Source organism: Wolffia australiana, chromosome 8 (assembly GCF_029677425.1).
Source record: "Wolffia australiana isolate 7733 chromosome 8, ASM2967742v1".
Lineage (NCBI taxonomy): Eukaryota > Viridiplantae > Streptophyta > Magnoliopsida > Alismatales > Araceae > Wolffia > Wolffia australiana.
Window position 1 is genome coordinate 663,829 of NC_135842.1, and position 13,020 is coordinate 676,848.

General features: G+C 42.4%; 1 protein-coding gene across 1 annotated transcript; it reads right to left on the reverse strand.

Annotated features, from left to right (window-relative positions):
• Window positions 1–1,972: 1,972 nt before the first annotated feature.
• Window positions 1,973–11,779, reverse strand: LOC144706712 (NADPH-dependent aldo-keto reductase, chloroplastic-like). Its single transcript, XM_078579714.1, has 8 exons — window positions 11,641–11,779; window positions 10,871–11,026; window positions 4,146–4,196; window positions 3,972–4,048; window positions 3,793–3,880; window positions 3,364–3,636; window positions 2,807–3,055; window positions 1,973–2,264 (listed from the first exon to the last, which is right to left on the reverse strand). Exons 2-8 carry the CDS (start codon window positions 10,994–10,996, stop codon window positions 2,181–2,183), a joined length of 948 nt encoding a protein of 315 aa, XP_078435840.1. The 5' UTR covers window positions 10,997–11,026; window positions 11,641–11,779; the 3' UTR covers window positions 1,973–2,180.
• Between the last annotated feature and the right edge of the window lie 1,241 nt (window positions 11,780–13,020).

The following is a 13,020-nucleotide window of genomic DNA, read 5'->3' on the forward strand; positions in this document are numbered from 1 at the left end:
GGGCCAGGAAGGTTTCTATAGGAGGTTTATAAAAGACTTTGCTAAAATTTCTAAGCCTCTCACTAATTTCCTGTATAAGGACACTGACTTTGTTTTAGATAATAGTGCCTGGACTGCTTTTGGGACATTAAACAAGCATTCATTCAAGCACCCATACTTTAAATAACATCTCACCACATGTTTCATTTACTTTCAACCATCGTTGGCCAATGGTTGATGGCACACAATTTAGAATGGTCTGAAAAAACCCAAAAGCTATCTTTTGAAGTTCACTGCTAGCATTGGTTGGATTTAAGGACAAAACCAGCAGATCATTGTCCACGATAAAAAAGGACTTCGTGTGAGTTTCTTACTTATTCAGACATTCTAATTGCCTGATTAAAAAATCCTATCTTGGGAGAAATATTTAGGCTCTTGAATAAATATATTTCTAAGATGAAAACAGGCAAGTTGATAATAAATCCAAAAAAATAGTTTGGATTATTCTTATTAAATCTAAGAGCTGGTTCATTCATCCATAGCATCATAAATATAATGAGACATTGTAGAAGAAAAATATATCATGAATGAATGATATCACAAAAGGGGAGAAGATAAAAACTTGGGAGTAAAGCATATCAGAAGTAGCTAGGGATAATGAGGGAGAGATGATTAAAAAATTAGCAACAAGGGGTGAAATGGTGTAAAGCAGGAAAGAAAAAGGTGATGATAATGAACAGAAAGGTTTCAAAGATAACAATATGGAGCCCAAAGAAAAGTGATTATGTTCTTAGGACTTGAACAGATGATAAACCTTACCCCAAGTAAGATTCCACTTGATGGAGATCCATAATAACTAAGTATGATCGGCTTGTGGATGATGGCATGATGAGGTTATTCACTCAACACTCACATTATTATAATAGTAATTTGGCCCTTTGGTTTTCATGGATGTTATTCACCCAGTCAGATATCCTATCCACTTTGAAATGGGTCACGTGAGTCTACACCCATGGCCCATACCATCAAGAGGTGCATTCGATCTTCTACAAGAGTCTAACTTCATCGCTTGTGTTATTAAGACGTCGGGTAATGAATTTTCCAAGGTGGTGTATGATTATATTCTCATTTTTTTAATAAAAAGGGGTATGATTAAGTTCATGTTGGGACGTTTTGAGAGGGCAAGAAACTTTTAAAAGTTTTAACATTTTAACAAATAAACTTGCCCCCCCCCCAACCTGAAATGAAACATGGATTACGAAAATTTGGAACATTTCTCAAATCCTCATGAAGTTGACACCTGTTGTCCCTAATGGGAGAAAAACTGGACGAAAATAAGAGGAAAAAAATATTGGTTTTTTAGCTAATTTAGCTCATGAAGTTATAGTCTTCTCACCTTTAGCCTTTGACCCATTCAGCTTGTTTCCTTTTTGTGATCTTGGTTTAAAAGAGTTTCTGTAAAGAAAGGTGGTGAGATCATAGTGGTTGTGTAGTAGCTGTATTGGATACCATTATCATATTTGACAATCCCTTCTCATAAAGTCAAGAAGTCCCAACAACGCATTTGGGAAGAGGGGTAGTCTAGTGTGAGCGTAGGTTTCTGTTCCAACCACCAAAATGTATGTTTTCAAATAGTTAATAAATGCATAACCGCACTTATTGTAATTATTGAGTTTCTTAGCTTTATTGGGTTTCGGCTTTGGCTGGCTTTGTTTAGGCTGGTTTGACTTTCTTTAGGATTTTCTAACCAAAGGTTTACTTTAGGGAGGTTTTAGATTAAAACAGACAAATGCAAATGAGCTCAGTCATTCACTTCTTTCCCACTTTCGCACCAAAAGTTATGGAAATTAGATTAAAAGAAAAAAGTTCATGCATGGCCCTCTCGTGAGTCAGTCTTAGTATTCCTATTTTATGTGGGTTTCAAACGATCTTATAATTTCCATTAAGATGTAAATGTTATGATAGGGTAACCAATATGTGCTACACAGTGAAATGATGTGACCAATTTATTATACACCATGCAACTATGCAAGTGTGTCATTGTTTAGCACTGTACTGCATTTAATGCGAGAAAAGTAACTTCTCAGTGTGAAGAGTGCGTAAGTGCCTCTCATTACCCAGGGACAATTTCACACAATGTGACTGGAGAAAGTCTCTCTCTTTCTCTCTCTCTCTCCACTCTCCCTGTTTTGCACCACCACTCAAATCTCGCCGTCCCAAAACTCTTCAACGCTCTTGAACGCTCCGTTCTTGCTGACCAGGAACTCCGCCCTCAGGAGCCTTTCCTGGAAATATCTCATAAAACCATCCAAAAATTTAATACTAAGAAGAAAAAAGCCAGAAAGAATAGATGATGATGATGACAATCACGAGAGGAAGACGGTGAGTCATCAGTCGTCCTCGTCAGGATGATGATGATAATGATGATTTTGCCATGTCATCATCCCTTAATTAACCTCACACAGATGAATAGACATGATCATCTGGGGCGGGGATGCTGGACTGTTTGGGAGGGTTTTAGTCCTGTCCCACATCCCCTTTTTCTTGTCCTCTGTAATGGACGAATAACGGAACGGGACTGATGACGGACTTGTGACGACGGCGAAACCCAGACGACAAGAAAAATGCCCCGGACAGATAACTTATCGGAAGTCCGTTCAGTCCCGTTCTGTCTGTCCAATATCGTCATCCCTTTACGTCCAACAGCTCTAGTTTTCATCGTCACCGTCCGCAAACCAATGGTGCAGATGTTGACGACTTATCGCCAACGTTATGCAAACAATGACGAGTGATTGAACGAAATGTACAGAGAGAGAAGAGAACTTGCCTGCTTGATGTTGTCAAACCGGGTGAGGAGGTCATCAGGAATGGACCAGCTGAAGACGTCGAGGTTCTCCTTGAGCCTGGACGCGTTGGTGGTCTTGGGGAGCACACTGTGCCCAAACTGCAAGCCCCATCGCAGCGCCACCTGTGCCGATGACTTGCCCACCTTCTCCGCCACCATCCTGACCGTCGGATCATCCAGCACCGATCCTTTCATCCACCCCGTCCCCGGCGATCCAAGAGGAGAGTACCCCTTCGCCATACAATTAAATTGATTGATCGATATTAATTTTTTTCTGTGGGTACCAGATATCGATATCCGAATACCGGTTCCGATATCCGGATGTCGAAATCCATCTACTCATCCGATATCCTCTTGTCGCCACCCGTCCGATATCCGTCTTCGATATCCGTCTACTCTTAAAGGATGCATATCGTCTGATATCAGAAATCAGACAGCGTCCGTTTTATTTTTCCGGATATCGGATATCGGTTGGACAATCCCTACGGATATCGGATAATGGCTGGGAGGACCATGATAGTAGAGAAGGCAGCACTTACGGAGAGATGAACTTTGCGGGCTTGGCAAAGAGCATGGAGCTTGGGTTGCTGCCACGTCGGATGGCATTCCACCTGGTTGACCGCGGGTGGGACCCGCACGACGGTCAGCAGGTCTTCCAGCTTCTTGGAAGAGAAGTTGCTGACGCCAATCGCCCGGGCCTTGCCCACGTCGAAGAGACCCTCCATCGCCCGCCACGTGGCAGCCAGATCGAGCGCCAGCGCGTTCTCGCCGTTGATGCTGCTCCCCCTTTTCACCCGGCAGGGCCAGTGGATCTACGGTGATTAAAAAAATAGTTTAAATAGTTTTTTCGTAGGAATTTCCCTTTAAATAATGGTAGCCCTCGTTTTGGAAATAACCCCAATTTTGAGTAACTTTTAATTTCGGTAATTTTGCAGAATAAAGGATTTAATTCTTGGAAAAAAATGTACCAGGTAGAGATCGAGGTAGTCGAGCTGCAAGTCGTCAAGACTGGATTGCAGTGCGCCTGGAACGTCTTCAGGGGCTAGATCGGAGCACCTGTGGAAGTAAAGAAGGCGATTTAGGGGTTAATCGAGGGGAAAATAATTGACATAATTAAAAGGATTTAATTATTAGACGAATGGCTGACCAAATCTTGGAGGTGATGAATAAGTCATCGCGCTTCACCGTTCCATCATCAAACAGCTTCCTCAATGCCTGGCCTATCTGCATGATCAGCAAAATAATTAAAGAGCATATTTAATTAATGGGCAATTCGATGAGAATATGACGGGCGTTAACTTAAAAGTTACAGCAAAATTACCTCCTTCTCGTTCCTGTAAATGCGGGCGCAGTCAATATGTCGGTATCCTAACTGGAAAAAATAGTATTTCATAAATTACTTATAGCATCCGTAAACCAAAGCTTCACGATAGAAAATCAGTAAGGACTTGTCGGATGCTAATAGTTTGGAGAATGCAAAAGAAATTATGAACTTTTCAAAGCTAATAAACGGTATAAAAAATGGACAAAAGAAGAGATCGTGACAGCGCGTGGTACCGTTTTAGTTAAAGGGTACAGAAGTAAAATTCAATGTAGTTAAAGGGTACGCACATACATGACAAAGAAAAGAAAAGCTACAAGTGCCGCACGTGTGGACTGAAGCACTTGTATTCAAAATAAAAAGGCGGGAACGGAGCAACAGTTCGGATGGCGGGAAGCTGGTTTAAATAGAGGAATGTGGCTGGTTCGAGGGGGTGGTTATTTTTCTGGAAGTCTAGTTCAAGAAGCGCTCCTGGAGATTCTCCTGCGTTGGGTCGCCGATCCGGTTGCCCCAGTCATCATCTTTTCCGTTCTCGATCCGAGATAAACTCTCTTCCCTATTCTTCCCTTATTTCTCTTTCTTGTACTCACTCGGATATTTGAAGGTCGACCGTTGTGATTTGAGAAAAGATATATACAAGTTTCGTTGATCGGGTTTTCCACCGTGAAGGTTACACATATTCAATGTTAGGTTGACGGTATCCTAACATTTTTTGGTATCAGAGCCGAGATCTTGTAAAATCGCACTTCAAGATTTGTCAGATCGGTCTTCTAAAGAAGATATTTCGAATCAGCATTCCACATTTCAGAAGAAAACAAACGCATTATTGATTTGCATGGCGGAATTGGAAGCAAAGCTGGAGGAGCTAGCCGCACGAGTAGAAGCAAACCAGTGCCGAGTCACCAATGTATTGGAGCACATCATGCAGGAAATGGCTAGTCTTAGCTCACAAATGAAGAACAAGGCTCCAACAGTCGTAAATCCAGGGCCTTATCATGAAGTTCCTCAGCAGATTCCGGAGAAACGTACGGACTTTGATTGCCGGTTCAAGAGAGGCGATCTGCCTATATTCGGAGGATATCAACCTGAAGCGTGGCTCAAGTGTGTAGAAAGGTTCTTCCGACTCCATCCCATGGCAGAACACGACAAGATGCACCTAGTGGCTCTGCATATGGAAGACTCTGCTCTCACCTGGTTCATACATACTGGAGAGAGTTTTGGCAGGATAACGTGGGATGATTTCAAGAATCATTTTGAGGGCCAATATGCGTTAGCCGTGCACGTTCTGCATCGCCAACTGTTCGAAGTTCAACAGAGGAGTTCCGTAAGTGAGTATCGAACAGAATTTGAAGCGATTATCATTCAGTTACCACTAGTCGCACCAGAAATTAAGGAAAGTGCATATCTCCGAGGATTACTACCAGAGATCAGAACCGAAGTACTGCGTTACAGACCCTATGGGTTACGTGAAATCATGGACCTATCACTTCGAGCTGAAGCCGACCTTGGGATTTTGTATAGAGCGTGGCAGACAGTACCACCCTATGCTGAGTTACCACAAAAACATTCAGCGACACAGAGACCAGTGACCATGCCAACTCCAAGAACACAACCCAGTCCGGGAAAACAGTACAAACCACCAGTCCCCAGCAACCCTGCTCAGCCATCAGCGAACAGTCACAGGAATAATCAAATCGACAAGCCAGAGAGGAGGCGAAATTTGAGGATTGCAGATACTGAATATCAGCAGAGAAAAGATAAAGGTCTATGTTACTAGATGCCGGAAAAACCTTAATCTGATTCTGATGAGAGAAGGTGATGACTCAATTGACTTTATGGACCCAGTGGACGAAGAAGATCTGATGCAAACAGATGAAGAGGCCATTACAGAAGGAGCTCTCTTTTTAGCCCGAGTAAATTTGAGACAAGCTCAAAGACACTCAGCTACCGGAGCCTTAAAACTATGGGGGTCTATCAAAGGATCGAATGTGGTGGACTCATAATTTCATCAATCCAGCCATTCTGGGTTCCTTAGAAATCCCCATTATTGCTGGACCTCGTTTTGACGTATTGTTGGGAGATGGTTATATGAGGACATCTCAAGGTGTATGCCTGAATATAAATCTTTATTTGCAAGGTATGAATATTGTCCAAGATTTTTTCCCCTTATCTTTGGGGAGATTTGACGTGGTCTTGGGAGTTCAATGGCTGAAAACTCTTGACTGGTTCTACTCCAACTACAAGCTCCTAACGTTGAAAGTATTATGGAAGAATAAAATTTATACTTTACAGTCTGACCCTGAATTTCGGCCTTATGGTGATAATTCCAATCTACCACCTCAAGAGATTGTTCGAAGCAAGAGACAATTCCGGAGGCTATATGAATTATGCAATCCTCAACAACCACTGGTACTCACTCTCCAACTTTCGCCCTTGATTTCAAATTATGAGAACTTATATCCTTCTGTTTTCGACACTGAAATGAGACTGCCACCCAAGAGGGAGTTGGACCACAGAATACACTTGATTCCGGGATCTAAGACGATCAATCTGCGACCATATAGATATTCTTTTGTGCACAAAAATGACATCGAGACTCTAATTAAGGAAATGTTGGATGCTAGCATTATAAGAACTTCCAACTGTCCTTATTCGAGTCCTGCATTACTTATAAAGAAGAAAAGTGGAGGCTGGAGAATCTGCATTGACTATAGAGCCCTGAATAAGATAACTGTTCCCAACAGATTTCCTATACCCATTGTTGAAGAGCTCCTGGAAGAACTTAATGGACCTTCTATCTTCACCAAGTTGGATCTTAAATCTGGATATTACCAAATCAGGATGCATGAGGAGGACATGGGAAAAACTGCTTTCAAAACTCATCAAGGTCATTACGAATTTTTGGTGATGCCTTTGGTCTTTCAACTGCTCCAGCTATGTTCCAAGGGCTAATGAATTCAATTCTTCAACAATATTTGCGAAAATTCGTGCTAGTATTTTTTGATGATATCTTGATTTACAGTAAATCTCTAGAAGAACACGAGATTCACATCAAACAAGTGCTGCAATTGCTGGATAGGCAACAGCTGTGTGTCAACTCAGGCAAATGTGATATCCACAGAGATAAAATAGAATTCCTTGGTCACTGGGTATCAGCTGAAGGGGTCTTTACAGATGCAGGTAAAGTAGAAGCGGTTCAAAAATGGCCGACTCCTACCAACTTAAAACAACTACGAGGATTTCTGGGTTTGACAAATTACTACAGAAGGTTTGTTCAGCATTATGCTGTTATTTCTTCACCACTGACTAAACTACTCAAGAAGAACTCTTTTACGTGGACAGAAGAATCTGGCCAGACTTTCCAAACATTAAAGAAGGCACTGGCATCCACCCCCATTACTCAAACTACCTGATTTTTCAAAGGCATTCACCGTTGAAACCGACGCATCCGGCACGGGAGTAGGAGCAGTCCTATTACAGGAGTCTCACCCGATCGCTTATTTCATTAAAGCATTATCTCTCCGGGCTCAAACAAAATCTACGTATGAAAGAGAACTCATGGCAGTCAACAAATGGAAACACTACCTTTTCTTCAACAAATTTTTTATTTTGACTGACCAACAAGGGATTCCGCAGCATTGCCACAAGTGGGTCTCCAAGCTCCTGGGCTACAACTTTGAGATTAAGTATAAAACAGGCCGAAGTAATATCGTTGCAGATGCCTTATCTCGCTCGATGGGAAGTATGGCACTCCACAACATATCTGTGACTCACTGGTTGGACCGGGAACAACTAGAAAGGGAAGTGGACCAAGAGCCATCCTTGGCAGCAATTAAGAGGTCAGTACTGATCAATGACGGTAGCTATCCAGAATATTCAATACAGAGGAACATGCTATTTTATAAGAACAGATTAGTACTCCCCAGCAAGTCGACTCTTATTGACAGACTGCTTCATGAATTTCACGATGCAAAAGTGGGAGGACACGGTGGATTTCTGAAGACATACAAACGGATTTCTCAACAATTTCATTGGAAGAGTATGAAGAAGAAAATCAAAACGTATGTATCCTCTTGTCATATTTGCCAAGCACATAAGTCGTCAACATTGAGCCCTGCGGGATTACTTACACCGCTACCAATTCCAAATAATATATGGGAAGATATTTCACTAGATTTCATCGAAGGATTACCAAACTCGCAAAAGGTTTCAACGCCATTTTTGTGGTGGTGGACAGGTTAAGCAAATACGCTCATTTCCTTCCTCTCAAACATCCTTTTTCAGTCTTGGACATAGTAACCATATTCACCAAGGAAGTCATTCGGTTACATGGGGTACCCAAATCCATAGTATCTGACAGAGGCAGCGTATTCACCAGCGGATTCTGGAGAGACACAAAAGCCAAGGTACTACATTACGACTGAGTTCATCTTATCACCCTGAGACTGATGGGCAAACAGAAGTTACCAACAGAAGTCTTGAATGCTACTTGAGATGTTTTTCTTCAGAACAACCCAAGTATTGGGTAAAATGGATTCCCTGGGCGGAGTATAGTTACAATACTTCGTACCATACGGCCATCAAAATGACACCCTTTAAAGCGGTCTATGGCAGGGATCCTCCCCATCTGATTAAATATGGAAGCCCAACATCACCAATAGATTCCCTGGACAATTTATTACAAGAGAGGGACAGATTATTAACATTGCTAAAGTCACACCTGACCAAGGCTCAACAGACTATGAAAGAACAAGCGGACAAGCACAGACGGGAAGTGTCCTTCCAAGTAGGGGACTCAGTATATTCGAAAGTCAGACCGTATCGTATGAAAACCTTGGCGAAGACACCCTGTGAAAAATTATCTCCACGATACTTTGGCCCATATCAAATTCTTGAGAAGTTGGGACCTGTCGCTTAAAAATTGGATCTTCCAAAAATGTGCCGAATTCATCCAGTTTTTCATATTTCTAAGCTTAAAAAAGCTTATGGCAAAAATTCAGCTACAATTGATATTCCATCTAACCTGTCTGATGATTTGGAATGGCAGGTCTACCCCGAATGCATCTTATCTTATCGATTCAACAGAGATGGAATGCAGGTGCTAGTTAAATGGAAAAACTTGCCAAACTATGAAGCCACATGGGAAGATGTAAACTACATTAAAAATCAGTTCCCCAGCTTCCCAATTGGGGACCAATTGGTCTTCGGGGAGGGAAGAAATGATAAGTGTCCTCTACGCACATACATGACAAAGAAAAGAAAAGCTACAAGTGCCGCACGTGTGGACTGAAGCACTTGTATTCAAAATAAAAAGGCGGGAACGGAGCAACAGTTCGGATGGCGGGAAGCTGGTTTAAATAGAGGAATGTGGCTGGTTCGAGGGGGTGGTTATTTTTCTGGAAGTCTAGTTCAAGAAGCGCTCCTGGAGATTCTCCTGCGTTGGGTCGCCGATCCGGTTGCCCCAGTCATCATCTTTTCCGTTCTCGATCCGAGATAAACTCTCTTCCCTATTCTTCCCTTATTTCTCTTTCTTGTACTCACTCGGATATTTGAAGGTCGACCGTTGTGATTTGAGAAAAGATATATACAAGTTTCGTTGATCGGGTTTTCCACCGTGAAGGTTACACATATTCAATGTTAGGTTGACGGTATCCTAACAGAGTTCTACTCTAGACCAGATGTAAAGAAAAATTTCCAGCGGATGAAGAAATTATGCCTCTCGGTCCAGTCAGATTACTAAGAACCGACAACAGAAGAGATCCGTAGCTACCGGACAAACAATCGTGATTAGAAATTATTGAAATATTGCGAAAGAATGATATCTTTTGAAAAGCGAATCATCATTTTGAAGCGAAAAAGTGATACGAAATCAGATGTCATTGCTGTGAGGCGTCCGGTGTCACTGTGAAATCAGATGGTGCCAAATTTCGTTTCTAACGCAAAAGAAGCGATTAGGTGAATAAACCACGTAGCCAAAGAAATAACGATTATCCAAAGCTAAAGAAACAACATTGAAGGTGTTCTAAATAAAATTCTTCAAGGCATTAGCTCTCACGTTTCCTGTCTAAATTGCAACATTCTTGAAAAATTCCGCAACCTTAGATGGAAAGTATAATCAATCACTTCGCACAGCCAGAATCCGGAATGATGTCATTTGATCCACCAAACGAACGGAAAGACTAACGCACGCTCAAGATCCCGAAATCTAATGAAAGGACGTCATTATCTCAATACAGAAAAACGGAGATTCCAGGAAAATAAATTGAAGGACGACTTTAAAAAGCTTTATCCCGCCGATGTGCGCACGATATAAAACAGAAATACAAGATGGAAGGCTGGATAATCACACGCGAAGTATTCAAGAACCTTCGCGCACAATCCGCGAAGACGTTCTTGAGCATAAAACCGAGAAGTAGAACACAGCCGAATACGCAAAGACAGAATGAAAGTAAACGTTAAAGATTAAAGTATCAAGATCCAATAAAAGGACGCCATCATCTCCAGACAGAAAACGGAGATTCCAAGAAAATAAATAAAAGAACGACTTCAGAAAGCTCTATCCACGGATTCGCGCACGAAATAAAAGATAACTACGAAAGACGTAAGCCTAGATAATAACACGCACAGTGTTCACGAACATTCGCACACAATCCATGAAGACGTTCTTGAGCATAAAACCAAGAAAAATGAAACGGCAAAGCACTCGCATTCCGCCGGAAAAATACCTTAACAGCCTCGATGATTGCATCTGCAACAACGCCTGGATCAGCCTGCCATGTCCCCAATCCAACAGCAGGAATCTGAGCTCCCGTGTTCAGGCTAAAGAACAATGGCTGAATCGGCCCCTCCATCGCGTTCTGTTACCGCGCAGAGAGATTAATCTGAAAAAATTTGAAAACACGACATCGGACCATGTATTTATAGTGATGTTCGTACGGCCACGTGGCAGCCACTGATTGGGTAATTCACATATCGTTGTTCCGTTGACCAAAAGTCAAGATGAGCCCCTCGACCGGAGAAGTCGGGCGGTAACTGAACCGGAGCTCACCGAATGCATAAAAAAGACAAAAACTATAAACATTTGTGGTTTTTGGTAAAATTAAATTCAGAAGACGTGGTCTTTCTGTTCTTTTTGCGTGAATTTGTGCGAATTTGGTGAACTTCCCATCAGGCTGTTTTGGCGCTTCGTTCCTTCTGTGGTCCGTCTTTTTCTTCTTGAACATGATTACCGCAAATTACATGAATTTTGTTTAATCGCGGGAGAAAATTCCGTCCCAAAAGACGGAATTTGTTTCTCCCGTTTTCCCTTTTTTCTTTGTTTCTCCCTTTTTTCTTGTCCCAAAAGACATCTCCGATCCGTCTTTTTCATCTTGGACAAACTCCCGTGAGTTTTTTTTTTGTGAATTATGATTAATCGAGCAAGAAAGAAAAGAAAATCTGTCGATTGACGGTTCGCTCTTTGCCGAAACTTAATATTGGTGCGAGCTCGTTTAACCTGTTCGATTTTGGACGTCGTCTCCTCCGTCTATAGTCTGTTTCTGATGGTGGGACTGACGATCAGGATGGTTCCACGCAGGCGGAGCGCCCTCAGCTATTCGTCGGGCTTCCTCTGGACGATCGCGGCGGGGCTCAAGGCGCTGAAGCTGCTCGGCGTGGAGGGCGTGGAGCCTCCCATCTGGTGGGGCGTGGTGGAGAAGGAAGCCATGGGCCAGTACGACTGGGCCGACTACCTGGCCCAGGCCCAGAACATCTGCGACGCCGGCCTTCAAATCTGCCCCTGCCTCTACTTCCATGCCTGCCCTGCCCCCCCAATCCCTCTTCCCCACTGGCTCACCGCCATCGCCGACGCTGACCCCGACATCTTCTTCACCGACCGCGCATGCAAGCGCCACCCCGGCTGCCTCTCCCTCTCCGTCGATGGCCTCCCCATTCTCAACGACAAATCCCCCCTCGACGTCTACTCCGCATTCTTCCATTGCTTCAACTCCGCCTTCTCAACTTCCTTGGCTCCTCCATCAAGGTATACATACAAGAGAAAGAATAGATAAGTGTTTGTCGCTTGCTTCAGCGGCTAAGTGTTTGTCTGTGGTGGAACAGGACGTGGCGGTAGGACTGGGGCCGGAGGAGGAGCTGAGGTACCCGTCGCAGAGCAAGCCGATGGGAATTGTGCGAATTTGGTGCAATTTGTGCAAATTTTACGATATGTGCAGATTTTTTTCGAATTGTGCACATTTTGTTCGAATTGTGTGAATTTTGTGGCAATTTGTGCGAATTTTATGATGTGTGCGAATTTTTTTTGAATTGTGAAAATTTTGTTCGAAATGTGCGAATTGTGCAAAAATCTGTTCTAATTTTTGCACAAAAAGAGAACATAACACATAACAAGGCCATGTGCATTTTTTTGTGGAAGTTTTTTGTTCATTTCAAACGAACAGAACAGAACAAAAAACAACGCCTTGGGCATTTCTTTTGTGCAAATTTGTTGTTCATTTCAAATGAACAGAACAGAACAACCATGTCTAATGGTGGTACATTATCAAAAAGTTACATGAGTGTACAGGCACATCAATCAAATCAAAATTCAAAATTCAAAATCCAAAATGAACTGATGTGGGAAAATGTCAGTGGAAAAGGACCACAAACTACGGAGCACATGGCAAAAAGTCAAGGAAAAAGAACCAAAAAATCCCCTGCCTTTACCAAATTTGTGAGGCTGTCATTTTTATCATTAGAAGATTGATCAATAACCCAATAAATTTGATTGTAAAAAACAATGGCATCATGTTTTTTCAGATCAACAAATTTGATGATCAACTCAACCAACGTCAAATGTATCAATAAGATAAGAGTGCTCAAACCCAGGGGTAGTGTAAAG